Source organism: Macaca fascicularis, chromosome 9, assembly GCF_037993035.2.
Source record: "Macaca fascicularis isolate 582-1 chromosome 9, T2T-MFA8v1.1".
In the NCBI taxonomy this organism is placed as follows: domain Eukaryota; kingdom Metazoa; phylum Chordata; class Mammalia; order Primates; family Cercopithecidae; genus Macaca; species Macaca fascicularis.
The window spans coordinates 16,455,622-16,481,127 of record NC_088383.1 but is presented as its reverse complement, the minus strand read 5'-3'; the positions used below and the strand labels follow the sequence as shown (position 1 = coordinate 16,481,127).

The following is a 25,506-nucleotide window of genomic DNA, read 5'->3' as shown; positions in this document are numbered from 1 at the left end:
CTCAACTCTCTGTTGCCAAGCTGAAAGCAAACTCCGGCTTTGGGTGGTGAGATTGTCAAGACAGGAATAGAAACCCAGGCTCTCTGGGCTTCTCTCTGATGAAAGGAGTCTGTCATGATTTAATCAAACCAAGTAAGAAAAGGGAACATAGCATAATGACAAACCAATATAAAGGTAGAAATGTTCGTGGTATCAGTCCAGCAAAGTTGTGCCCTGTTCTTCTTATTTAACATTGCACAGTAAGGACATATGCAAAGAGCTATGCAATTTAGCAACATTTCTGTGGGTTGTCTGTTTTTAAAATGTAGTCATTCCTAGAAAACAATGTAGTCAAATTAACTTTGACCAAAAGCATTTGAGATGTTTTCCAATCATTTGTGGTACACAAACCAAAGAGTTTATCATAATTTTTCAGATGAAGAAAGAGAGATATACAGAAATTAAATTACTTGCCCTAGGGTCAGAATATAACCCAATAAACTTTGCTAACATTTGAAGTTGCCAGAGGCCATGTTAATTATTGGATACCTTCAAAAGGGCACTATGACATCTGATTGCCAAAAGCGATGTTTTCTGTTGAGGTTACTTTTAGTCGAAAGTCTAGGAATTCTTTTAAAGACACATTTTACCTAAAAACTGCTAGAAGACATTGGTTTGTTTTGAGGACTACCTTTCTTAAGATTTTATAAAAATAACAACTTAGTTTGTAAACAGCTTTTTATATGAAATAATGCCATGTATTGTATGTCATTTATCCAATGCTCATTTTCTAGGTGTAAGTTGCAGGAAAAAAAATAATCATATGTCAAGTTAATATCCTACTTCCTTAATTACACCATTTAACTCTCTGTCTCTCTCTCACACTTGAGATATCTATAAGACCACTCTATAACTCAATCACACTTTATTTTGTTCTGGCTCTGGGCCTAGCTTTCCCGGGAAGCCAAAGAAATATCGGAAGGAGGAATGTACAATGACCACTTTTCCACTCTGATGACTTCAACCAGAAACTATATTTCTTCATAACTGGACATTTAACACAACACACAGCATCCTAGACTTTTTTAATCTGCAAAAAAGAGTCCCATTTCTTGATACGGCTTAAAGCAGGGATGAAATAACCCCCCCCACCCGCCCCAGCACACACACACACGTTCTCACATGTGAAATAGATGGATATATAGGTTTGGTTATTCATCTCAACTCAGGAACACTCTCCACTCTCTTCTTTAGTGCCCATGAGATGAGATGCTATAAAATAGTTGCCCTCTGGGCTGGAGAGCCTACAGTAGCAGTTTCAGATCCTTCACCATGGCTGTAGTCATTCTACTGGATGTCACTTTCAATATTTTTCCCTGTAGGGAATATCTACTCAAATAAATTGAAAGCCACTTTCTTCTGCTTCTGTTAGTGTACTGTCCACTAGTAAAACATTCTTTACCTTGGCCACTGCCAACAATTAACAGGACATTTCATGTTGCAGAGTGTCACACCCTCCGCAGATTGTTCTACCCATTCATAACTGGGAACCAGAAGAGGAGCCCCACAAAGAGGAGGAGGTTGGACCATTGGTGGAACATATTTACGAGGTAGCCATTGTCTATGTGAAAGTTGTGTTAGGGCTTTATTCTTAAGCCCTGTGCAAATAAATTCTATGTAGCATGATGATGATTATTATTATTTTGAGACAGGGTCTTGCTGTGTCTCCCAGGTTGGAGTACAGTGGTTCAGTCACAGCTCACTGCAGCCTCGACCTTCTGGGCTCAAGCAATCCTCCCATCTCAGCTTTCTGAGTAGCTGGGACTACAGGTAGACACCACCACACCTGGCTAATTTTTGTATTTTTTTCTAGAGACGGGGTTTCACCATGTTGCCCAGGCTAGTCTCGAACTCCTGAGCTCAAGCGATCCACCCACCTGAGCCCCTCACAGTGCTAGGACTACAGTAGATAGCATTTTAAAAGACATCAGTCCAAGTTCTGAGCTGTATATACTGCCTAGCTTTGTGCTGTGATGCTATCATATTGCAGTGGGGTGTAGTGGGGTGTTCTGTTGATTAATCCTGGATATAATCACTTGTTCCTTAGTATGAGAGCCATTACATGGTGAAAACACTTTACCTTGTTATTGTTGTTGTCATTGTTGTTTTTAATTATTTCCGTTTTTAAAATATTTGGACAACCTAGACATAAAAATGGCTAGCTTCCTAGACATTACTTCATTTTTTCCTATATTTCAGATATCCTTAAAACCCACCCATCTTTTAAACTGAAGGTCACCAACTAGAAGGTACTAGACAGAAAATATTAAGAACTATTCACTATTGTGCTAATAGATAGATAGATAGATAGATAGATAGATAGATAGATAGATATATAGAGAGATATATAGATATAAAACCGGCTGGGTGTGGTGGCTCATGCCTGTAATCCCAGCACTTTGGGAGGCCAAGGTAGGTGGATCATGAGGTCAAGAGATCAAGACCATCCTGGCCAACATGGTGAAACCCTATCTCTACTAAAAATACAAAAATTAACTGGGCATGGTGGCGTAAGCCTGTAGTCCCAGCTACTCGAGAGGCTGAGGGAGGAGAATTGCTTGACCCCGGGAGGCAGAGGTTGCAGTCAGCCGAGATCGTGCCACTGCACTCTAGCCTGGCGACAGAGTGAGACTATGTCTCTAAAATAAAATAAAATAAAATAAAATAAAATAAAAAAGCATATATAATATATGAGATGGGAATATGGTACATAGATAAAAATAATTTTACTTTTCATCCAAAGAACCCAAATTGGAAATGAATATATTCTGAGATTTTAAATAGTTCATTGATTAGTAAAATATTTTCCAGAAGTGAACCAGTGATGCATAAAAAGGAGTTGATGTTCTTTTCCCATTTCAGGCACTAAATTGTGAACAGGGAGAGGATCTGCTGACCCATCACCTGAAACATTTAAACTTTTTTTCAGTTAGAAGCCAACACAGATGGCTGGGCACAGTGGTTCCAGCCTGTAATCCCAGCACTTTGGGAGGCTGAGGTAGGAGAAGCACTTGAGGCCAGAAGCTCAAGACCAGCCTGGCCAACATAGCAAGGTCCAATCTCTAAAAATAATAATAAAAAATAACATAAATAATTTTCTAAAAAGAAACCAACATATAGCAAAGGGCTACTTTAGTAGTTGTTCAGGTTTTTGTTTGGTATTGCTCTGTTTTTTTGTTTTTTTTGTTTTTTTAAATAAAGTCAGTGCTAGCAGTAAAGAGTAGTTATTCCTATTTGTTTTCAAGGAACCAGGCATGGAATTTTGGTAAAACCATGTTCCGAGGCATTCCGTTTGAGGTTCCTTCTCGACTAATGCCTTCTGTTCCTTTCCTATGTAACTCATGCCTCTAATCTAGTAATTCTGACTATGACTTTCATCTCAAGCTACAAGGGACATGAATAACATCCCCTAAGATTAACAATAAAGCCTTTTCAAAAGTGATGAACTGTTTACAAACGTGGGGAAGACGCTTCAACTCCTGGCAGCATCAGCATGAAACCCTCCGTCATCCTCCCAACCTGTGGCCCAGATTCAGGAGTCTTGTCCAAAGCTGGATCAAAGCTTTGCCTTAAGCTCTTTTGATAGCAAAAGGATAACACAGTCTCCAAGGCCACTCTGATTAAGAACCTCACTGGAAAAAAGAAAAAGGAAAAAAGCTGTCAAATAATAAAGTTGTGTGTGCTGGTTTCTGCTCAAGAATGGTGAAGCTTTAAAGTATGAAAATATATTCAGACTCAGTCATTCTCAGGGCTGTTCTGCTTCAAATCTTAGCATAAATGTGGATCATAAAAGTTTAGGGTAGTTACTGGTAGTGCTAAAAGCAATCATCAAATATTCCGTACATTGCTAATCCCATGACTCAAAATATACTATATCAACAGTTGCCAAACTTCTTTGATAAGATGAATTAAATAGGTCATCGAATAAGCAAAAGCAATTATCCATTGTTTTATAGATCACTATAATTTTCAGAACTGAGAAAAAAAGAAAAAGAAGAAAATCCCTGCTGACTTTAAAAAAACTGTAATAAATGTAAATGCACTCGGTGTTTTGGGCAAACAATTTTGTGTCCTCCAAGTACAGGATTCACGTGTTAAAAAACGTTCATCTCTTTATGAGATGTGGCCTTTCTTGCCTTGATATTTGCTGATGGAAACGGAAGGAGCTCAGCTTTGAAACGTGCACTTGAAATGAACTGTGGTGATCATGGACCCGCCTTGGCTCTTAATGGATGGACATTCTTCCAGAGGGTGAAAGAGAGTGCATTACATATGGTTGCAATTGACAGTCAGTAGTCAAGAAAGCGGAGGCAGATTTCAATGTAAAGAGAGAATCACTAAGTTTTGAAGGCATATAATCAAAATTAAAATGTCTAGCACTACGATTAAATTAACATAAATTTAAAGCCAGCATCACAGTTATCAGACGAGGGTAGTATGGTCTTCACTGAGGAAATCCACTCTTAGAGCTTCACAGATTGAAGAGTTTTCTCTAAACACCAGCCCACGATGCTTTCAGAGTGCTTCTTGCCATTTCGACTCTGAATTTCTTAATTTTCCATAGTCATAGTCCAGATGAGTTAAAACCAACAATACATGCTTTTTAAAATGGGTCTAGAGTATATGGAGTTTGATTTCATCTCTCTGCCTTCTGCTGTGTCATTAGATAACATGTCACTTGTTTACAGCTGCACAATATTGGACCAAGTACCATCAGTGACACCATCCTGGAGGTGGGCTGGCCTTTCTCTGCCCGGGATGAATTTCTTCTCTACATTTTCCATATTCAAACTCTGGGACCTCTGCAGTGCCAAACGAATCCTAATATCAATCCACAGGATATAAAGGTAGGAGTCTAGTCTAATCAGTGGTTTTGCTGATTTTATTTTTATGGTACAGAAAAAATACAAACTGGGCTTGTTTAAAAAAGAACAGTGAAATCATTTTAAGTTGCTTCAATGATCATTGATCAGACCTTTTCATTTTATAGTTAAAACACCAAGCTTAATTTAAAGTATTACTCCTAAAAAACTTAAATTTCTTTTAGTTTTATTGCTCATGGTGACTTGTCATTTATTTCACCCATTTTAATAGGCACCTTTTATTTTTGGCTCAATTAGCAGCACACCAAAATCATAAATAGACATGTCATGTCTGGGAGAATTAGTATAAAAATACTATTTTTAAAGTCTTTTTGGTCTATTGCCAAATTTCGTAAGGGTCTTTGTCAAAAGAGGCTCTTCCAGCTGCAGCCCATAGCAAGTGGTGAACTGTGATAATTTGCCAAGAGCCATGAGAACTCCCAGAATGGAATGTTCTGGACCCTATTCTTCAATTGAAGTTTAAAGCCTAGAGCAGTGCTTTTCAAACTTCCTCTGAATCACCTGGCTGTCTGTTACAATGCAGGGGCTGGGGTTGGACCTCAGATTCTGCCTCTCTGCAAGCTCCCACCTCCTGTACCTGATGCCAGTCTGTGGGCCCGACTTTCATTAACAAGGAGCAAGGAGCTGATCCCATTCAGATTAACATCCAAATTTGGCTTTCATGTTTTTCTGGGAAAGAAAGAAATTAATTAGCATAAGCCCTTGAAAATGCCACATTTGTATAAAGAAAAACAAAAGACAACAACCTCTTGTAGTCAGATATTGTCCTTAGGAGAGAACTTCATGTAAGAACGAATGTTCTCCTAGTAGCTACCAGGACACGGCGTCTCTATTAAAAATGGCGCAGCACAGCCTTCATGGAATACCAACGCCACCAGCCAGAACACAGCAGGTCTGCCCCTACCTCGGCCAGTGGCACTGGGTCATTGCTCATTCTGAAAGGCATTCTTTTTCAACCCAACATGCCTTCTATTCAAAGGGAAGACTAAAGGGGGTTCATTAGTAAAGGACTTACGAGACAACAGCCTCCTTTATGTGAAAATAATACATAAGGCCACTTGTATTACACAAGATTCTTTAAAATACTTCCTTCCTGGCATTTTTTTTTCTCATTTCCTCTCTGCTCTTCATTGAGATGATTTAAAATTCTTTAAAGGACAGCAGCTTATTGTAAAATAACATCTGCAAATGCAAATGTATAACATTTAAATAATTAACACTTTTACATATCCTGCACTGCATTTAACATGTACTTTCCGTCATAGATTCCTTGAGCACATGATTCTGCAGAGACCTCTAACTCTTTTTGAACGTAATGTTTAGTTTATATCTGACACTATTTATATATGTTTGTATATATTATGTAACTGGTTTAATGTACACCATGTTGGTTGTGAGTTATTTGTTTTTTTGTGGCATACTGTGACTGGGATAGTACTAATAGATGACTTGTCTTAAATGTTGACAGATTCTTGCAAACCAAGCCATAGTATATACTAAGCACCTGGCGTTCCCTACTTCCCACTTATTCTTTTTTTTTTTTTTTTTCTTTGAGACGGAGTTTTGCTCTTGTTGCCCAAGCTGGAGTACAATGGCGCCATCTCGGCTCATTGCAACGTCCGCCTCCCGTGTTCAAGCAATTCTCCTGCCTCAGCCTCCCGAGTAACTGGGATTACAGGCATGTACCATCACGCCTGACTAATTTTTTGTATTTTTAGTAGAAACGCGGTTTCACCATGTTGGCCAGGCTGGTCTCAAACTCCTGACCTCAGGTGATCCACCCGCCTCAGCCTCCCAAAGTGCTGGGATTACAGTTGTGAGGCATCGCACCTGGCCCCCACTTGTTCTTTAATGTATAGACTTGGAGTAAAATTCTGTCTGAGGCTAATAAATTCTGTCTGAGGCTAATAATTTCTAAAATGCAATTCAATTATCTTCCTAAAACTTTGAATCTGTGGAAATTGAATATAAGATTTAAATACAATTTAAAGTAATATCTCCCTTAAATAACTAATCATAGCAATTTGTGAATTTTTGAAATTCTAAATTCATAGAGAAGTTGAAATGTTACTGCTTTCAGGTTCTCAAAGTACTTTCACCTACACTTAATAAATGCTCCAGAAAGTCTAAGGGAGCTTTTATTAATAGACATTAAAAAACAGATAATCAAGAGAGTTTATATTAGTGGCTATAAATAATTGAGAGCACTGGAAATTATTCTCTTATGACGCTAAATAATTTTTTGGTGAAGTTGCTATTAACTTACTTGGCAATTTAATTTTTCCTAGAGAATGCAAAGATCGTCTTTTCTTGATGTGACTTGGACTTCAGTGAAAAACAAATAATCTCTTCCCCATTGTTTTCTTCAACAGAATAGATCTGAGAAATTTTTAATTTTAATAATCATTTTAGATTCAAATTAGCATGAAAATGAATTGCTGTTAAAAAAACAAAAAATTGTGCCATAGCCAGGCACAGTGATGTGTGTCTGTAGCTACTCAGAAGGTTGAGGTGGGAGGATCACGTAAGGCCAGGAGTTTGAGGTCAGCCCAGGCAACATCGCAAGATTCCATCTCTTTAAAAAAATTGTATAGTTAGTTTTATTTTTAGTAAGAAGCAGACAGAGGATGGGCTTACAAAAAGGAACAGGGAGGCGGCAGAAATAACATCTGTCAAGGCAAGAATTCAATTCCAGTATCCAATCTTTCTTACTGGGGAAGTGAACTGAGGTTCAATTCCTGATTATTTGGTTCTACGGTTTCTTTATAAGAAGAGTGATATAGGAGCAAGTGTCTCATAAAACAGCTGCATCTGTGAGTAGTACATGTCTACAAGTTCTTCTCCCTTTCTGAAGATGGTCCAGTCCCCACTGCACTAGCCCTCAAAATGTTGCAGGCCACCGTGGACCTGTAAGAGAGGAGCTCTCTCCCCAGCTTTCTCAAGCTGAGGGATTGGCCATTTCCTTCCTATGTTTTCCTCTTTAATCATTCCACTGATTTCCTTTCAGCAAAATCCCTTTCCCTTGTGTTCGGATACACTTTGTAGTCAACATCCCCCTTCCTTATGTGTTCTTAAGTTGCCCACTTCCCACTGGAAAAATGCTCTCTTCTTCATTACCTCTCCCTGATCCCTCACAGATCTCTAGGGAAACTTGCGAAAAACAAGCCAAACTTCCTAAGAAACATTTTAGAGGTCACACACTACAGGGATCCATTGCCACTAACTCTACAGTCTTCAGAACTTCCCAGATATGCCCTGAGAATCCCTATAAGCTCCCACATACTTCCTAATTTCTCTCAATTAAATCGATTCCCACCTAAATATCAGTGTTTAATGTAATGTACTTAACAAATGGATTTTCTTTTATTTTTTAAATTACTCATATGGCAGCAGTCCTGGACATTGTTATTTTTCTTACAAACACATACTTTGGCGGCATCAAAGCCCTATTGAGGATTAAGTTGGGGTTTTGTGGACTGGCTTGAGAACTGAAACACCATTTAAAACATCATTTCTAAAGAGAAATGCATTCTGAATGCCAAACATCTAGCCTAAAACCTTCTGAAATACAACCAGTCTATAACCCGGATATGCACTGCAAATACAACATATCCCTGAAAGTCTTCACACGTAAGTCTCGGCATGTGATAAGACCCAAACAAGGTTCAGGTTTTTTTCACAGTGGAAACTGGTTACAGTTTGGTTATCCCAGCAAGTTACCCTAATGTCCCCAAAGTCAGGAGGAGGCATTGACGGCTTCTGTAAACTACCACTGGGATCATCCTGTAACCTGTAGCTGCTTTAAAAAAATAGTGGTGAAAAGTTCTCACCCACAAGCATCTCACTTGTTGTCCAAACACAGAGCATTAGCAACTAAATTGGGGTGGGGCAGGGGCAACCACACACAAATGCTTCTAGAAGTCAGTGAGTTCTTATTCTGAATATTTGTCTTGGACCAGGCACATGGCTCGTGCCTACGATCCCAACTCTTTGGGAGGCTGAAGTGGGAGGATCACTTGAGGCCAGGAGTTTAAGAGCAGCCTGGACAATGTAGCAAGACCCCATTTCTACAAAAAATAAAAATAAATTAGCCAGGCATGATGACACATGCCTATAGTCCCTGGAGTCCCAGCTGCTCAGGGGGCTGAGGAAGAAGAATTACTTGAGCCTGGAAGTTGGAGGCTGCAGTGAGCTATGATCACACTACTGTACTCCAGCTTGGGCAACAGCATGACATCCTGCCTCTAAACAAATAAATAAATAAATACTTGCCTCATATCAGGATTTATGGGATTCACTCAGCTTGGTGTGTCCACACTTTCGAACCTTAGGGCATGAGGGAAGGTAGAATCAGGGATAGGCAACAGGGCGGGGGGCTGGAGGGGATCAGGAGAGGCTGGGTGAGCTGCACAACTGGGGTTTCCCCTGTGAGTTGGCCCCAGGGCCCAGCTGAGGTCAGCGTAGGGGCATGGAAGTACCTTGGGGACGTCCCTTCCCACTTTCTCTTTTGCCTCCCAATGACAATGTCTCTGCCTTGGAGTTTCTGCTTCTCCGTTGATAGTTTCTGCTTCACCAGGTTCCGTTGGTGTTTTCTGTAAACTTAGGGGCATAAGCAGATGCCCGGGAAGGGTCTCCCTCCAGGCTGCAGGGTCTAGGTCAGAGATAGAGGATTTTAACACGGCACTTTATTCACATCGTACCATCTACAACTTTTTGAAATGTTCAACTGCCTGCAGCATCCAACCATTAGAGCTAATTTTTTCCAGATCTTTCTTGGAAGAAAATTTTAAGAGTTGAGTCAAGTATTTCTCAACTAATCTAAAGCCAGTACAATAATTATTTCAAACTATCAATTTTCTTATTTGATGGGGCTTTATCGTAGGGTTTGGAGAGTCCTGCACACAGACTGTGATCTTTAGATAAGATGAGGTTGAAAAAGTAAAACCTATTGAGGAGCCAAAAGTTTCATAACGAGTAAAGGATTCTTCTTTTTCTTTCTTTCTTTTTGTTTTTGAGATGGGGTCTGACTCTGTCAGTCAGTCTGGAGTTCAGAGGCGAAATCTCAGCTCACTGCAGCCTCTGCCCCTGAGTTCAAGTGATTCTCCTGCCTCAAACTCCTGAGTAGCTGGGATTGGCACCCACCACCATACCCGGCTACTTTTTGTATTTTTAGTAGAGATAGGTTTTCACCACGTTGGCCAGGCTGGTCTCGAACTCTTGACCTCAGGTGATCCACCCTCCTCAGCCTGCCAGAGTGCTGGGATTGCAGGCGTAAGCCACTGCTCCTGGCCTCTTTTTTTTTTTTTTTTTTTAAGATAGGGTCTCACTCTGTTGCATGGGCTGGAGTGCAGTGGCGCTCTCTCTGCTCACTGCACAACCTCTGCCTCCCAGGCTCAAGCAGTCCTACCATTTCAGTCTCCCAAGTAGCTGGGACTATAGGCATGTACCACCCCGCCTTGCTGATTTTTGCTTTTTTTTTTTTTTTTTGTATAGATGGAGTTTCACCATGTTGCCAAGGCTGGTCTCAAACTCTTGAGCTCAGGCAATTCACCCACCTCAACCTCCCAAAGTGCTGGGATTACAGGCGTGAGTCACCATGCCTGGCCTAGGATTTTTCTTTAATTGGCAAGACTTTGTAATAGACAGCTAAGTGTGAGATGCAGAGGGAAAAGGCTTAGATGTGAGACCATACCTAGGAGAGGAGGACCGATAAAATGCCCACATATAACCTATGTTAAGACTATGGAACACGGTTTTGGGCCCAAGTTCAAGAAAATAATCCTGAGATAAAAGGGGCCTGAAAGACTCTATAGACTAAGAAGAGCTTAACATGAGAGAATTACAAAATTACAGAATTACAAAAGCCAATACTGTTTGTAAAAACTGCTGTGAGAGCCATGGAAAGCTGGAGGTTGCCACCGAGAATGTCTCCTGAACCAGACCGGTCCCATAGGAAGTCCAAATTATAACCAGATAGTACAAACAAGGAAAGCAGAGACACAGAAACTGTCCGTTCATTAGGGATGAGAGTTTTGGAGTTGTGTTTTGGAATGAGTGGGCCCGCAGACAGTGGCTTGGCAAATTTGCATAGTTTTGTGTTATCCTTAAGGGTACTTTCTTCTTCCTGACTGCCTTCGTGTACCGGTTTTCCTTAATTCAGAATGCAGGCACTCTTGTTACTTCCTAGCACAACAGTTCTTGGTTCTCTTTCCCTCTCTCTCTCACTCACGCGCACACACACACACCCTTAAAAATCAAGACATATGGCTAGGCACAGTGGCTCATGCCTGTAATCCCAGCACTTTGGGAGGCCGAGGCAGGAGGATCGCTTGAAGTCAGGAGTTCAAGACCAGTCTGGCAACCATGGCAAAACCCCATCTCTACTAAAAGTACAAAAATTAGCTGGGCGTGGTGGTGGGCACCTGCAATCCCAGCTACTCAGGAGGCTGAGGCAGGAGAATCACTTGAACCCAGGAGGCGGAGGTTGCAGTGAGCTGAGATCGCGTCACTACATTCCAGCCTGAGTGACAGAGCAAGACTGTCTCAAAAAAAAAAAAATCAAGACATGAAAGGAAGAAGATTATTTAGTATATCTTTGCCATTAACTCCTGATTTCTTTGTGGAATCATTTTGACAGCCTTGACCACAGGAACTGTAATCTATGTCCTAGCTAAAGCATATTTGATGGCTGTTACTTGCCCCTTCGATACTCAGCTGTCTTCTACAAACTCTCCTCCCAGGAAAAACAAAAACAAAAAAAACTTAACTGTTTATTATTTTAGAAGGTCTGATCAGGAGAAGAGTAGTCAATTTTAATTTACTTCCTCTCCGATTGTGACATGCTAGTGACATCTATGGCTTACCCCTGGACCTGGTCAGTCTGTCCTAAGTAGGCTTTCTCTTTCTTATGGGAATGCTACCTCTGATAGAAGAATTGTATTCGCCTTTTTAAGAGTGCCTGAAGATCCAATTCTCGACCACCAAAAAGAATTATACAGTCTGAGATTTTTACCTTCTCTTTGAGATGGTCTTCAGGTTTGCATATATATTTTGGGATGTAAAAACACCATGTTCAAATACTAACAAAAGCTTCAACATCACCAGCAGAGTGAGTTGATTCTTTTAGTTATGCTTTGCATGAACTTTTCAGGAGGTTAAAAAAAGTGGGGTTTTTCTTTCCCTACAAACCCTCAACATTCATGTCTTAAAGAAAATTACATGGTGGACTGCCCCCCCCAGGCTTGTCTCCACTTCGGTTTAATTATAGGCAAAGTATATGAGAGTTGTCTGTTGTTTTTTTGTGTGCTAGGAATATCTGAAATCCAAAAACAAATTACAAACAAGAAAAAGATAGTGTGCATTGCTTTTGTTTGGGTTCACAGGGCCCTTAATCTAATTTCACCCAACTACCTTTCTTCAAATGCCGCATTTCCGACTGTATTGCACATTCTGGCTGCACAGTATCCCTTTAATCCATAAATTTAAACTTATGACACAGTGAAGAGTTTGGTAAAGATTATGAAAATAGAAAATTCCTGTTGGGCTAAATTCTGAGTAGCAGCTGTAGAAAGAAACATGTTTACCAACAATTATTTCCTTATGCAAAAAGAAGTCATTTTCATTTGTTCTGCAGAAGACACTTTAGTGGTTACCACCAGCTTCTCCTAGCACTTAACAAATTGTCCTGGGAACTGTCTGCCTATCATGGATGCTAAGAGGCTAGCGTCCTCCACCCTCAGTGGAAAACCATGGCCTGGAGGTTCATTGTCAACTGTGAAAGAGGCTCCAAATGTTCATGTAGAAAATGGGCTTTAACTGTTGTTTAGATTTCTTGGGTAACTTCTTCCTTTTTGTTTTGTTTTGTTTTTAAATAATTTCTGGAATGTCATTTCAGAAAGCTGGTTTGCAAGCTATTTGGAGACCTTTTGACTATGGTGTGTAAGAGTGGCATTCCTCTATTTGTAAAACAGTGTCGCAAAATACAGAGATGTATTCCATCAACCCCTGCCACACGACGCTGTCATTCTCTAGCTCAAAGTAAGCCCTGTATTTTATTGAGAGACCACTTACAAATATTTGTGAATGACGATTTACCCCAATAGGACATGTTCTTTATTTGTACACAAGATACATCTGATGAAACCACACCGGAAGTTAAAGAGTTTTCTTCCGGGTATTGGTTTTTGTTTTCCTGGAGACAGCCTCACTCTGTCGCCCAGACTGCTGGAGTGCAGTGGCACTGTCTCGGCTCACGGCAGCCTCTGCCTCTCAGGTTCAAGCAACTCTCCTGCCTCAGCATCCTGAGTAGCTGGAATTACAGGTGTGCACCACCAGCAGCCCAGCTAATTTTTACGTTTTTGGTAGAAATGGGGTTCTGCCATGTTGGCCAGGCTGGTTTTGAACTCCTGGCCTCATGTGATCTGCCTGCCTCAGCCTCCCAAAGCGCTGGGATTACAGGCGTGCGCCACTGCACCTGGCTGTTCGGGCTATTGTTTTACCACTACCACTACTATTACTGCTTACTGCTAATAATAATAATAATAGGCTATAGCTTGGGAATAAAGAGTCAGTCTCTCATTTTTTATAGTGCCTCTTCTCTGTAGTTTGGTTAACTACAGAGTTAACCTCTGTAACATAACTGTCAATGACCTATAAAAGAATTCACATGATTCATCTCAAAGCACAATCTACATGCACGCCCACATAGTATATGATAGAAAACATATGAGAGAATTTTAGCAAGCGATTTCCACAATTCTTAATTTTCTGTCTAAGCTCACAATTTATCTTATGCCATAAAAACTGTTCTATCAGATCCTCAATCATTGAGTATCTGTATTAGGCCATTCTTGCCTGGCTAAAAATACCTAACACTGGGTAATTCATAAAGAAAAGAGGTTTAATTGGCTCACAGTTCTGCAGGCTGTACAGGAAGCATGGAGCTGGCACCTGCCTGGCTTCTGGGAGGCCTGAAGGAGCTTTTATTCATGGAGAAGGCAGAATGAGGAGCAGGCACTTCACATGGTGAAAGCAGAAGCAACAGAGAGAGGATGGGTGGGGCAGAGAGTGCTGCACACTTTTAAACTCACAGTAGAAGCTCACTTAGCACCAATGCGATGGCCAAGCCATTCATGAGGGATCCATCCTCGTGACCCCAGCATCTCCCACCAGGCCCCACCTCCCTCATTGGCAATTAAAACTCGACATGAGATTTGGGAGGACAAATATCCAAACCATAACAGCAACCTCGATCAACTGCGGGGCTTCCCCTCCTCCTCATTGTGCCAGGCTCTTCTATGGTTCTGGGATGTCCCAGCGCCCATAAGGCTGGGATATCCAAGGCCTCCCCTCAGGTCCATGCACTCCACCTCCCAGGGTTTCTGCCACTGGTCTTCAACAACACCTCAAACTACCCTGCCTCCAAGACATTCAACTCAACTTTCCTTTCTCCTCCAATTCAATCTCCTATTTTTATGATGGTCTCACTTGTTCTCTTCAAGAAAATTTTTCTTCCTTGGTATAAATGCTTTCTCTGACACAGTTACCCCAACCCACTTTCAGGACTTCCTCTGGTCATACCTTCTTTTCTGCCAAGCCTGGACTCCACGATGAGTTACTTGAAACACGCTTTTACAAGCCCCCATAACCTCCTGTTCCTAATATCCTTCCAAGCCCCTGCCCTGAAAATCTCAGTCATGCATGCACAGTCCCACAGCCTGGCTTCTCTACCCCATAGCCTGATGGCACCATGACAGATGGATGTTGGCGCACGTTCACGGAGCCGCCAGCTTCGCAGGGGCATCTGCCATTGTGATGATCGCTCTTCCCCATCCTCCTCGTTGCCTTGTCTAAACCTTCACCACGCTCTCTGTCCTTCCTAGGCAATAGCTCTATCATTACTGTTAGGAATGATCCATTTCCCCATCCCAAACCCCTCCCCACCTGCTAGGGTTAGGCTAATCTCACCTTGAATTATAATCCCCATAATCCCCGCGTGTCATGGGAGAGACCAGGTGGAAGTAATTGGATCATGGGGATGGTTTCCGCCATGCTGTTCTCGTGATAGTGAGTGAGTTCTCATGATATTTGATGTTTTTATAAGTGTTTGGTGGTTTCTCCTGTGTTCATTCTCCCTCCTGCCACCTTGTGAAGAAGGTGCCTTGCTTCCCCTTCACCTTCTGCCATGATTGTAAGTTTCCTGAGGCCTTGCCAGCCAGGCAGAACTGTGAGTCAATTAAACCTCTTTCCTTTATAAATCACCCAGTCTTGGGCAGTTCTTTATAGCGGTGTGTGAATGGACTAACACACCACCCCAGCCTTCCACACACCTCCTAATCATCTCTCTTCCATCCTCAATTTCTTTCCAACACTTCCAGAGAAAGGAGGATTATTCTTCCAGCTCCATGAATTAACTTTGCTACATCAAGTATCCCCATTTCCCGTATCTTCAACCTCTTCTTCTCTCCTTGGGCATGACTTGGGTTCTATAAACTTTGTTAAATTTCTCTCATCTTCAAAACAAACAGTAAATGCAGTAATTTCACTCTGTATTCTCTTTCAAGAACGGACCTCTTTCCCCTTCCATTTACAGCCAAGCTGTGCTTGCTATCCCTACTTTTTCATTTCTCATTTACTTTTTTTACAATTTTACATTTTTGTACATTGTTCATAATTTTTATGTTAAAAATACTAAATGTTCATCATAAGAATATATCAGCTAATATGTAAAAACATAAAGAAGAGCATTTTCAATATCTAATAGTTTTACCACCTGTTTACTGTTATTTTTTCCATTTATTTATGCATTAACTTATTTTTCCACTTCATCCGTAAACATTTTACTATTATATATATTGCCAATGAATAAGGAGGCTTGGCCAGGCACAGTGGCTCATGCCTGTAGTCTCAATGTTTTGGGAGGCTGAGACAGGAGGATCACTTGAGCCCAGGGGTTCAGGACCAGCCTTGGCAACACAGCAAGACGCTGTCTTTACAAAACTGAAATTCACTAGGTGTGGCAGGATGTGCCTGTAGTCCTAGCTATTTGAGAGGCTAAAGCAGGAGGATCAGTCTGCGTAATGAGCTGCGATTGTACCCACTGTGCTCCAGCCTGACAGACACAGTGAGACCCTGTCTATAAAAATGAAAAATAAATAAGGAGACCCTTTTAAAATCTATAACATTATTATCATACCTAAAAAGAAATAAGCAAAACTCCCTTAGTATCATCAGATCTCCACCACTGTAACACTTTGAGGACTGCCCTTCCAGATTATTTCTACTTATAGATCTACAATATCAGATACATCCATTTTTATTAAAACTACAATCTTACTACATATGCTGTTGTAAACCTGTCTTTTCCCCTTGCAAATATATTGTATCTTTCTAAATTCCAATGGAGCTTCATGTCATCATTTTTTAAACCTGTCCAGTAGTCTTCTGTATAAATATATCATAACGTATCTAATCAGTAATCTGTATATGCCTACAAAGTGTTAAGCTACTGTTTTTCTTCTCTGTTATAAATAGCGTTGCTACAAAGAGCAATATTTCATTTTCATGCCTTATTTGGGGGACAAGGCTCACCTTGTCTCTGAGCCATAGGGAATTTAATATAAAAACAACAGAAGGATTTAATTTTGTATCTTTTAAAATAATTATCCATTTGTTAAAATCCATTAACTCTTGAGCTACTGCAGTTAAATTTCTACCTCCACCAATCTCTTCTGATAAAATGACATCTATAATTTTGTTCTTTTGTATTTTTATTTTTTTTAGGAGCAGGGCCTCACTCTGTTGCTCAGGCTGAGAATTCAGTGGCGTGATCATAGCTCCCTGCAGCCTTGAACTCCTGGGCTTAGATGATCCTCTTGCCTCAGCCTCCCAAGTGTCTGGGACTATAGGCTTGTACCACTACATTGGCTATTTTTTTTTTTTTTAATTAGCAATGAGGTATCACTATGTTGCCTAATCTGGTCTCAAACACCTGGCCGCAAGCCAAGATCCTCTTGACTTGGCCTCCCAAAGTGGTGGGATTATAGGTGTAAGCCTGGCCCATAATTTTTTTTAATTTAATTTTATTTTAAGTTCCAGGGTACTTGTGAAGGATGTGCAAGTTTGTTACATAGGTAAACATGTGCCATGGTGGTTTGCTGCACCTGTCAACCCATCACCTAAGTATTAAGCCCAACATGCATTAGCTATTTTTCCTGATGCTCTCCCACCCCCTACCCCCTACCCCGACAGGCCCCAGTGTGTGATGTACCCCTCCCTGTGTCCATGTGTTCTCATTGTTCAACTCCCACTTATAAGTGAGAACATGCGGTGTTTGGTTTTTCTGTTCCTGTGTTAGTTTGCTGAGGATAATGGCTTCCAGTTCCATCCATGTCCCTGCAAAGGCCGTGACAAAATTGCCAAGTTCAGTGCATAAAGGTCTTTGCCCTTTACTCCTCTGCAGGATTTGGCATTCTTTGTCACTGTCTTATTTTTGCAAACTTTCTTTTCCTTGGGCTTCTATAAAAGCCACACTTCCCTGGATTACCTCCTACATCTGATCTCCCTGCCTTAGCTTTCCTCTCCAGATTATCTTCGTCTCCCTGTTTCCTGGGAGGCTCTAAGTGACTCTCTGCTTTGTGTTTTGCATTTTCTCATCTGGCAATGCAGACCAGCTAGCAGGCAGTTGAGGTGCAGCCGGATAGGCACAGATGGGCCCCAGACCAGGCATGCAGAACATCAGAGGCTTGGCGAGTGTGCCTGTGGCTGTCAGGAGTGGAGAGCAGGTTAGCATGCTGGAGTGGGGGACCTAGGGTTCTTGGTCAGAGAAGAGGCTGGAGAAACCGGCCGAGACCAGCACGTGAGGACCTGTGTGTGCCACGCTAGGGAGTCTGGACTCCATTCTTCTGTTTGTCTGGTAGGTTTTTCCAGGTTTTTATGACATACCGAGCACTCTTATTTCATCTTTTGTGATGCAGCCTACATCTGCAATGTAGAAATTTCTTTTCATCATTCCATAGAGATGGGCATACTATTATTGCTCCTGTGACTACAAAGAGAAACTGTGTAAGAGAAATCATAATTCTCAAGGGTGGGAGTGGGGTGCAGAAAATTAGGTCTTTGTATTCAGTGGGTCTAAAATAAAGAATGTCAGTGGGATTTTCTGCGTGATTTACTGGAAGTCTCAAAATATTTATCCAGCCAGCAGACGGACCCAGCATGGAACCTGAGATAAAATAGTAAGTTCTAGGACATTTGCAAAATAAACTCGGGCCTGAAAACAGACTCCACTGTGGCACAGTGAGCATGTAGCATGCTTTGGAAAAGTCATTTTCATCAGGGCAGAGTTTTCTCCTAAAGGAGTGCAGGAACGTGGGGTTCAGCCATGCGGAGGTTGGGTCCTTGACCACATCAGGCTGTTTCCCCAAATGAGGTCGGCACCTCACTTTTCTATCACCTCAGGATTCATCTCCCCATACAGGACATTCCTCAGTTTAACTGGCCCCGCTCTACAATGAGAAGAAAGTAATGAGAGAAGGATGGCTCATGTCTGAAATGTCACTTGCACGTTTTCTCTCCTTATGGGGAAATGACTTCTGCTTCAAATCTTCTCCTTGCAAGATAAACTTCCCAGGAATGCATTCCCCATGCTTCATGAATTCTTGTCATCGAAGAGTGGAAAAGCTTGTTCCTTGTGCGTGCAGGTCACGTCACTGTCAAAACACACTGCTGGTAATCACATGACTGGATTCTCATGTGAATCATATTCCACTGAGAAAAAAAAATGCCTAGAGTTCAAGGTTAATGAAAATGTAACAATTGTTCACTCATTTGTGTGTGGTATCTCCCACTTTCTTTTGCAGCCTGCTGCCTCCCCAGAGCACACCCCTGAGCTCAGTGCCTTTTTGCGAAACTCTACCATTCCTCATCTTGTCAGGAAGAGGGATGTGCCCGTGGTTGAATTCCACAGACAGAGCCCTGCAAAAATACTGGTGAGTTATGCCAGTGTGCATAGAACTGAGGGAAATGAGTGCATTGGATAGAACTCCCAAATACAGATGGTTTTAACTTCAAGGATTGTTCTTAGTCTCCTTCACTGCTCAGATATTCCTAACATTTTTTGGCAGTATTTATCTCGAGAATGAAAAGCAACTTTTCTGTAAGAATTAAGGAGCACTTGCAATATAACCTTTTCACTTTTCTAAAGCTGCCATGGAGGCCACTTTGGAGAATAATGGTGAAAACATCAACTGTGGCCTTCAATCCATTTCAGGAACATACAGTTTCCGTTGTTAGTCCGTGCATGGATGCTGGGCTGCGGTAGTTTGAAGTGAGCGTGGACCCTTGGGGTTTTGCACCTGTCCCAGAATCTCAGAGTCTTCTGCTTATCTGGAAGAGGCAAGAATGGTGCGTTCATGGCTGGGTATTTTGGCTCACACCTGTAATCCCAGCACTTTGAGAAGCTGAGGTGGAAGGATCCCTTGAGGCCAAGAGTTTGGTACCAGCCTGGACAACATAACAAGACGCAGGCTCTACTTTTTAAAAAAGAATGCTGTGTTCAGGTTTCCTGGGCCAAAACTCCTGCTAAGTCTTAGCACTGGGGTCTGTGGCAGCTTAAGCCTGAGCTTAGTCAGTGCTTAGCAATACTATCTTCAGTGTTCATGAGGCAGCACTTTTTTTTTTTTTTTTTTTTTTTTGAGAGAGAGAGTTTCACTCTGTCACTCAGGCTGGAGTGCAGTGGTGCAATCTCAGCTCACTGCAACCTCTGCTTCTAGGGTTCAAGCAATCCTCCTGCCTCAGTCTCCCGAGTAGCTGGGACTATAGGCACATGCCACCACGCCCAGCTATTTTTTGCATTTTTGTAAAGATGAGGTTTCACAATGTTGGCCAGGCTGGTCTCAAACTCCTAACCTCAAGTGATCTGCCCACTTCGGCTTCCCAAAGTGCTGAAATTATAGGCGTGAGCCACCACACCTGGTCAGAGTCAGCGTTTTTGATTTTATTCTCCCACTCATCCTATTACGGTAGCTTCTAGTGCTTTATGTTTTCATGTGAATATACATCCTCTTCCCTGACCATTCACCCTCAAAGTGAATGCCAGGGTTTATCTGTCCTCTGTAGACCATCTCCATGGAAAGTAGGAAGCTACATGCACATTCTCCAGGTATGCAGAAGTAACCAGAGATCACCTCAGAAGCTAATACCCTTCTCAAAAACAAGCAAACAAGGGAAGTGGGGATGATGAACAGGTACAAAATATAGTTAGATAGAATGAATAAGATCTATTGTTTGATAGCATAACAGAGTGACTATAGTCAACAATTTATTGTACATTTAAAAATAATTAAAAGAGCATAATTGGCACATTTGTAACACAAAGAAATGAATGCTTGAAGTGCTGGTACCTCATTTACCCTGATGTGATCATTATACATTGTATGCCTATATCAAAATAGCTCATAAACCCTATAAATATATACACCTACTATATAACCATAAAAATTTATATATATATATAAAAGATAAAACAAGAAAACAAACATTCCGTGCTTAGAGCAGGGACAGGCTAGGAACACTGGGTCTGGTATTGGGGGGACAGACCAAGCAGGTACTTCTTGCCCCAAAGCTGCAGTTCAGAAGCTCAGTCCAAGATGTAGTGATTTGTGGTGATACTGAATCAAAGGCCACAGTGATAAGTCCGGGGTTGTCCATCCAAAGAAGCAAGCCAAAGAGGGAGACCTGGTTGGGCATTGTGGCTTAGCCTATAATCCCAGCACTTTGGGAGGTTAAGGTGAATGGATCACCTGAAGTCAGGAGTTCCAGACCAGCCTGGCCAACATGATGAAACCCGTCTCCACTAAAAATACAAAAAAAAATTATCCAGGCGTGGTGGCAGGCACCTGTAATCCCAGCTACTCAGGAGACTGAGGCAGGAGAATCGCTTGAATGCTTGAACTCAGGAGGTGTAGGTTGCAGTGAGTCGAGATCATGCCACTGCACTCCAGCCTGGGAGACAAGAGTGAGACTTGGTCTCAAAAAAAATAAATAAATAAATAAAGAGAGAGAGAAACCCTTGGCAGAAGGCCTCAGGGCAAATAAGTAATAAGAAAGGGAAGGTGGAGGTAGAACTGGAAAAGCCAGAACCAAGGAGGGTGCTAGAGTTCTTTCTACAGGGGCAGCAGTTACAGTCCTGGCTGGGTTGAAAGCCTTCAGACACCTAACCTACCTATGCTGCCGACCCTCTCCAGAGTGGCTTCATCCCAGAAACTTTGAATAGCTCCTAGACTTGTCCAGCTGCCACAGTGCACTGGCCTGAGGGAGCATCCTCCTTCCCTCCCTGTCCGCAGTCCTGACAGCCCATTAGGGTAGGTAGCATGTTTTGGTTTCTCAGTATTGTTTTCTCAACATGTAGCATAATACCAGCTCATCTGTTGAGCAAACATGTGAATGACACAGTGAATGAACTCATCACAGACAATACTAATAGCTTTTGGAATCACCGTCTAAAATGCTCCATGGTGTGCCCTTCTACATGTTCTTAATCTAAACGCTCTTAATCCTAAATCCAATTATAAGCCAATGATATATTGCAAGCCATTTAAAAGATAGTGTTGGTAGTGATCAAATTCATTAGCCACCAAACCTGCTGAATTCAAAATACAATGTTATGACATAAATAAATAAAAGCAGCCATTTTTTATGACAACATTCAAGGATGCATTGAGGACTAGAACTGCTCCAGCCAGTTATGATACTGAAATAATTCAAAGTAGCTATCACTGAAGAAAGGAAATCAGTGCTCAAGAAATTGAATCCCCGATTTTCTCATCTGTAGAATGGAAACCCATACGCTTGATTTACATAACTGAAAAATTAAAGTTTAAGAAAGGATTTGCAATTCCCCCTTTGCTCTCTGTCTCCCTGTCTGCCATGCAAAGAAGGTTTTTGCTTTTCCTTCACCCTTTCCTCATGCTTGTAAGTTTCCTGAGGCCTCCCAGTCCTGCTTTCTGTACAGCCTGTGGAAGTGTGAGTCAATTAAACCTCTTTTTGAAAGAAAGAAAGAAAGAAAGAAAGAAAGAAAGAAAGAAAGAAAGAAAGAAAGAAAGAAAGAAAGAAAGAAAGAAAGAGAAAGAAAGAAAGAGAGAGAGAGAGAGAGAGAGAAAGAAAGAAAGAAAAAGAAAGAAAGAAAGAAAGAAAGAAAGAAAGAAAGAAAGAAAGAAAGAAAGAAAGAAAGAAAGAAAGAAAGAGAGGGAGGGAGGGAGGGAGGATTTGCAAAAGATAAAATGTAATGACAGTATGAGTGAATGTTAACAATCAGTTGCCCCTTCAACTAAAGTGGAAAATGCGCTGGGGATAAATAGTCTTCTACTCTCTCAGCCAGTTTAGTGGCATCTGTGGGACCTGTGTGCGTGTGCATATGTGCAAGTGTGTGGGTGCACACATGGTGGGAAGGACAGACGCAGAGGTTTCAATACAGGAGACAAGACTCAGGAATGATGGTGCAAGGGGTGGATCTGGGCAGCCCCGAGGCAGCCATGAGTCCATGGCTTCATGCCAGAGAGACACTAGCCCAAAAGAATAGTGCATTATTTTTTGTAATCCATAGACTTAGGGTACAAGGAGCCAGATGAACAGCCCTTCCTCACCACAGGCTCTGCCTCTCCTTCAGTTCCGAACTCAGGGCAATTCATCAGGGGGTCCCAGTCAGAGTTATCAGATGATACAAAGAAGTCTTATGAGTTTTTAAGGAAAACAAATGGGTGGCAAGTGGAGAGCTGGGGAAGTCCTAAATTAACTTCCTTTCCATTCCTGCACTCCTGTATTTACCTTGAATTAACTATTTTTATAAAACAAAAGCGTAACAAAATATTTTAAAACTCTGATAATCATTTATTTCAGTCCGATAAAGTAGGATAATGCCTTATTAAATTAATCATACTCCTGAAAATCCTAAATGTGTTACCCACCACATGGATAATTTTTTTTTTTTTTTGAGGCAGAGTTTCACTCTCATTGCCCAGGCCAGAGTGCAGTGGCGCTGTCTCGGCTCACTACAGCCTCCACCTCCTGGGTTCAAGTGATTCTCCTGCCTCAGCATCCTGAGTAGCTGGGATTACAGGTGCCCGCTACCACACCTGGCTAATTTTTTGTAGGGACAGAGTTTCACCATGTTGGCCAGGCTGGTCTCGAACTCCTGACCTCAGTTGATCCACCTGCCTCGGCCTCCCAAAGTGCTGGGATTACAGGCGTGAATCACCATGCCCAGCCAGATAACTTCTTTTAGTCATAGTAAAGAGCCTCAAAGAGGATATTAGGATAAAAGTCATGTAAACAAATCCTAGTTCTGTGTCTCATTAATGCAAAAGTTTTCAGGAGTTTTAGTCTGGGATGATGAAAATGCTTTGGATTTGGATGGAGGTGATGGTGGTTCAACGTTGTGAATGTACTTAATGCCACTGAACTGCACACTTTAAAATGGTTAAAATGGCTTTAAAAGGTGTGTCTTAAACACTCTTTGACATTCATTTATTTCATCTTGACAGTAGAAAATGTTTGAACTATGGAAATGGACAGAAAAATGTAATGAGCAAATCTCACTTAAATAATCAGTTAAACTTAAGTCAAACGAAGCATTTATGATGATAGAAGTACCTGAAGTTACATGACCAAAAAAAAAAAAAAAAACCTATGGCAATTGAAAGATTGTAATTCAAATAATTATTTTTTTCCTGAGATAGAGTCTCACTCTGTCACTGCTGGAGTGCAGTGACACGATCTCAACTCACTGCAACCTCTGCCTCCCAGATTCAAGTGATCCTCCCACCTCTGTCCTGAGTAGCTGGGAGTACAGGTGCCCACCACCACGCCCGGCTAATTTTTGTGTTTTTTTGAAGAGACGGGGTTTCACCACATTGGCCAGGCTGGTCTCAAACTCCTGACCTCAAGTGAATGTCCCGTCTCGGCCTCCCAAAGTGCTGGGGTTATAGGTGTGAGCCACCGCATCCAGCCTCAAGTGAATGTTTATGACACTGTAATGTTTAAGAAACATAACAGTAGAGAATCCATATACTATTCCTTTTAGGATAAATTAATAAAGTTTTGCATATTATCTTTTTTTTTTTTTTTTTTTGAGACGGAGTCTCACTCTGTAGCCCAGGCTGGAGTGCAGTGGCCGAATCTCAGCTCGCTGCAAGCTCCGCCTCCCGGGTTCACGCCATTCTCCGGCCTCAGCCTCCCAAGTAGCTGGGACTACAGGCGCCCGCCACCTCGCCCGGCTAGTTTTTTGTATTTCTTAGTAGAGACGGGGTTTCACCGTGTTAGCCAGGATGGTCTCGATCTCCTGACCTCGTGATCCACCCGTCTTGGCCTCCCAAAGTGCTGGGATTACAGGCTTGAGCCACCGCGCCCGGCCTCATATTATCATTTTTAAAATGCTTCCATGGTATACAATAGAACAGAAAACAATTGATATCATTCTCAGCAAACTAACACAGGAAACAGAAAACCGAACACCGCATGTTCTCACTCATAAGTGGGAACTGAACAATGAGAACACATAGACACAGGGAGGGGAACATCACACACCAGGGCCTGTCAGAGGGTGAGGGGATAGGGGAGGGATAGCATTAGGAGAAATACCTAATGTAGATGACGGGTTGATGGGTGCAACAAACCACCAGGGCATATGTATACCTATGTAACAAACCTGCACATTCTGTACATGTATCCCAGAACTTAAAGTATAATAAAAAAGAGACATCTACAGAATTCTAATATGCACTACCAGTGGGAGAATCCTTCTGAAAAACCAATGTCCACACCTATGCAGTATTAATGATTTGAAAAATCAAAGTTTGACTGGGCACGGTGGCTCACGCCTGTAATCTCAGAACTTTGGGAGGCTGAGGCGGGCAGATTACCAGGTCAGGAGATCAAGACCATTCTGGCTAACACGGTGAAACCCCGCGTCTACTAAAAATACAAAAAAAGTAGCCAGGCATGGCGGCGGGCGCCTGTAGTCCCAGCTACTTGGGAGGCTGAGGCAGGAGAATGGTGTGAACCCAGGAGAATGGTGTGAACCCAGGAGAATGGTGTGAACCCAGGAGGCAGAGCTTGCAGTGAGCGGAAAAGAAAAAAAGAAAAATCAAAGTTCAAGTATGTTTTTAAATTTCCACTTCAGGGTATGTCTCATGAGTACACTGAGACAGTAGAGATCAATAACTAAATTGTTTTTGAAAATTGTATGTATTTGTGTTGCAGGGCCCATTTCTTTCCTTCTATTGTTTCTCTTTGAATAGTATTGATGTAAGGTAATTTTAAACTCCCGAATATCACAGAAACTGTCAGATGAAGGCCAAGGCAGTTCCTGATTTCCGTATCTGGTTTTGTTAACACATATATTACTCTCTTTCTCTTATTGGTTCGAAAATTGCAAATCCTATGCCTCCCCATGTCCTGGAGTCAAAACAACTCTGGATAGAAAGTGATTATGCAAAGTTTATTCTAAAATCAAAAGCGAAATGAGACCTCCTATGTTTTTTGTTTAGTTAAAAACAACTTACTGAATCACATTTCTGATGAGGAATTT

At 41.7% G+C, this 25,506-nt stretch overlaps 1 protein-coding gene across 3 annotated transcripts in view; it reads left to right on the top strand.

Moving 5' to 3' along the window:
• The window catches only part of ITGA8 (integrin subunit alpha 8), a 196,557-nt gene that overhangs the window by 137,042 nt on the left and 34,009 nt on the right, over positions 1 to 25,506 (top strand). For 2 of the 3 annotated variants that reach the window (XM_005564711.4, XM_065520345.2), the window contains exons 24-26: positions 1,484 to 1,589; positions 4,728 to 4,886; positions 18,782 to 18,910. In XM_005564711.4, the coding sequence (XP_005564768.3) occupies positions 1,484 to 1,589; positions 4,728 to 4,886; positions 18,782 to 18,910 (394 nt within the window). Of the gene's footprint in view, positions 1 to 1,483; positions 1,590 to 4,727; positions 4,887 to 6,477; positions 6,843 to 18,781; positions 18,911 to 25,506 lie in introns of those variants that run through there. The other variant, XM_065520346.2, reaches the window with a different exon arrangement.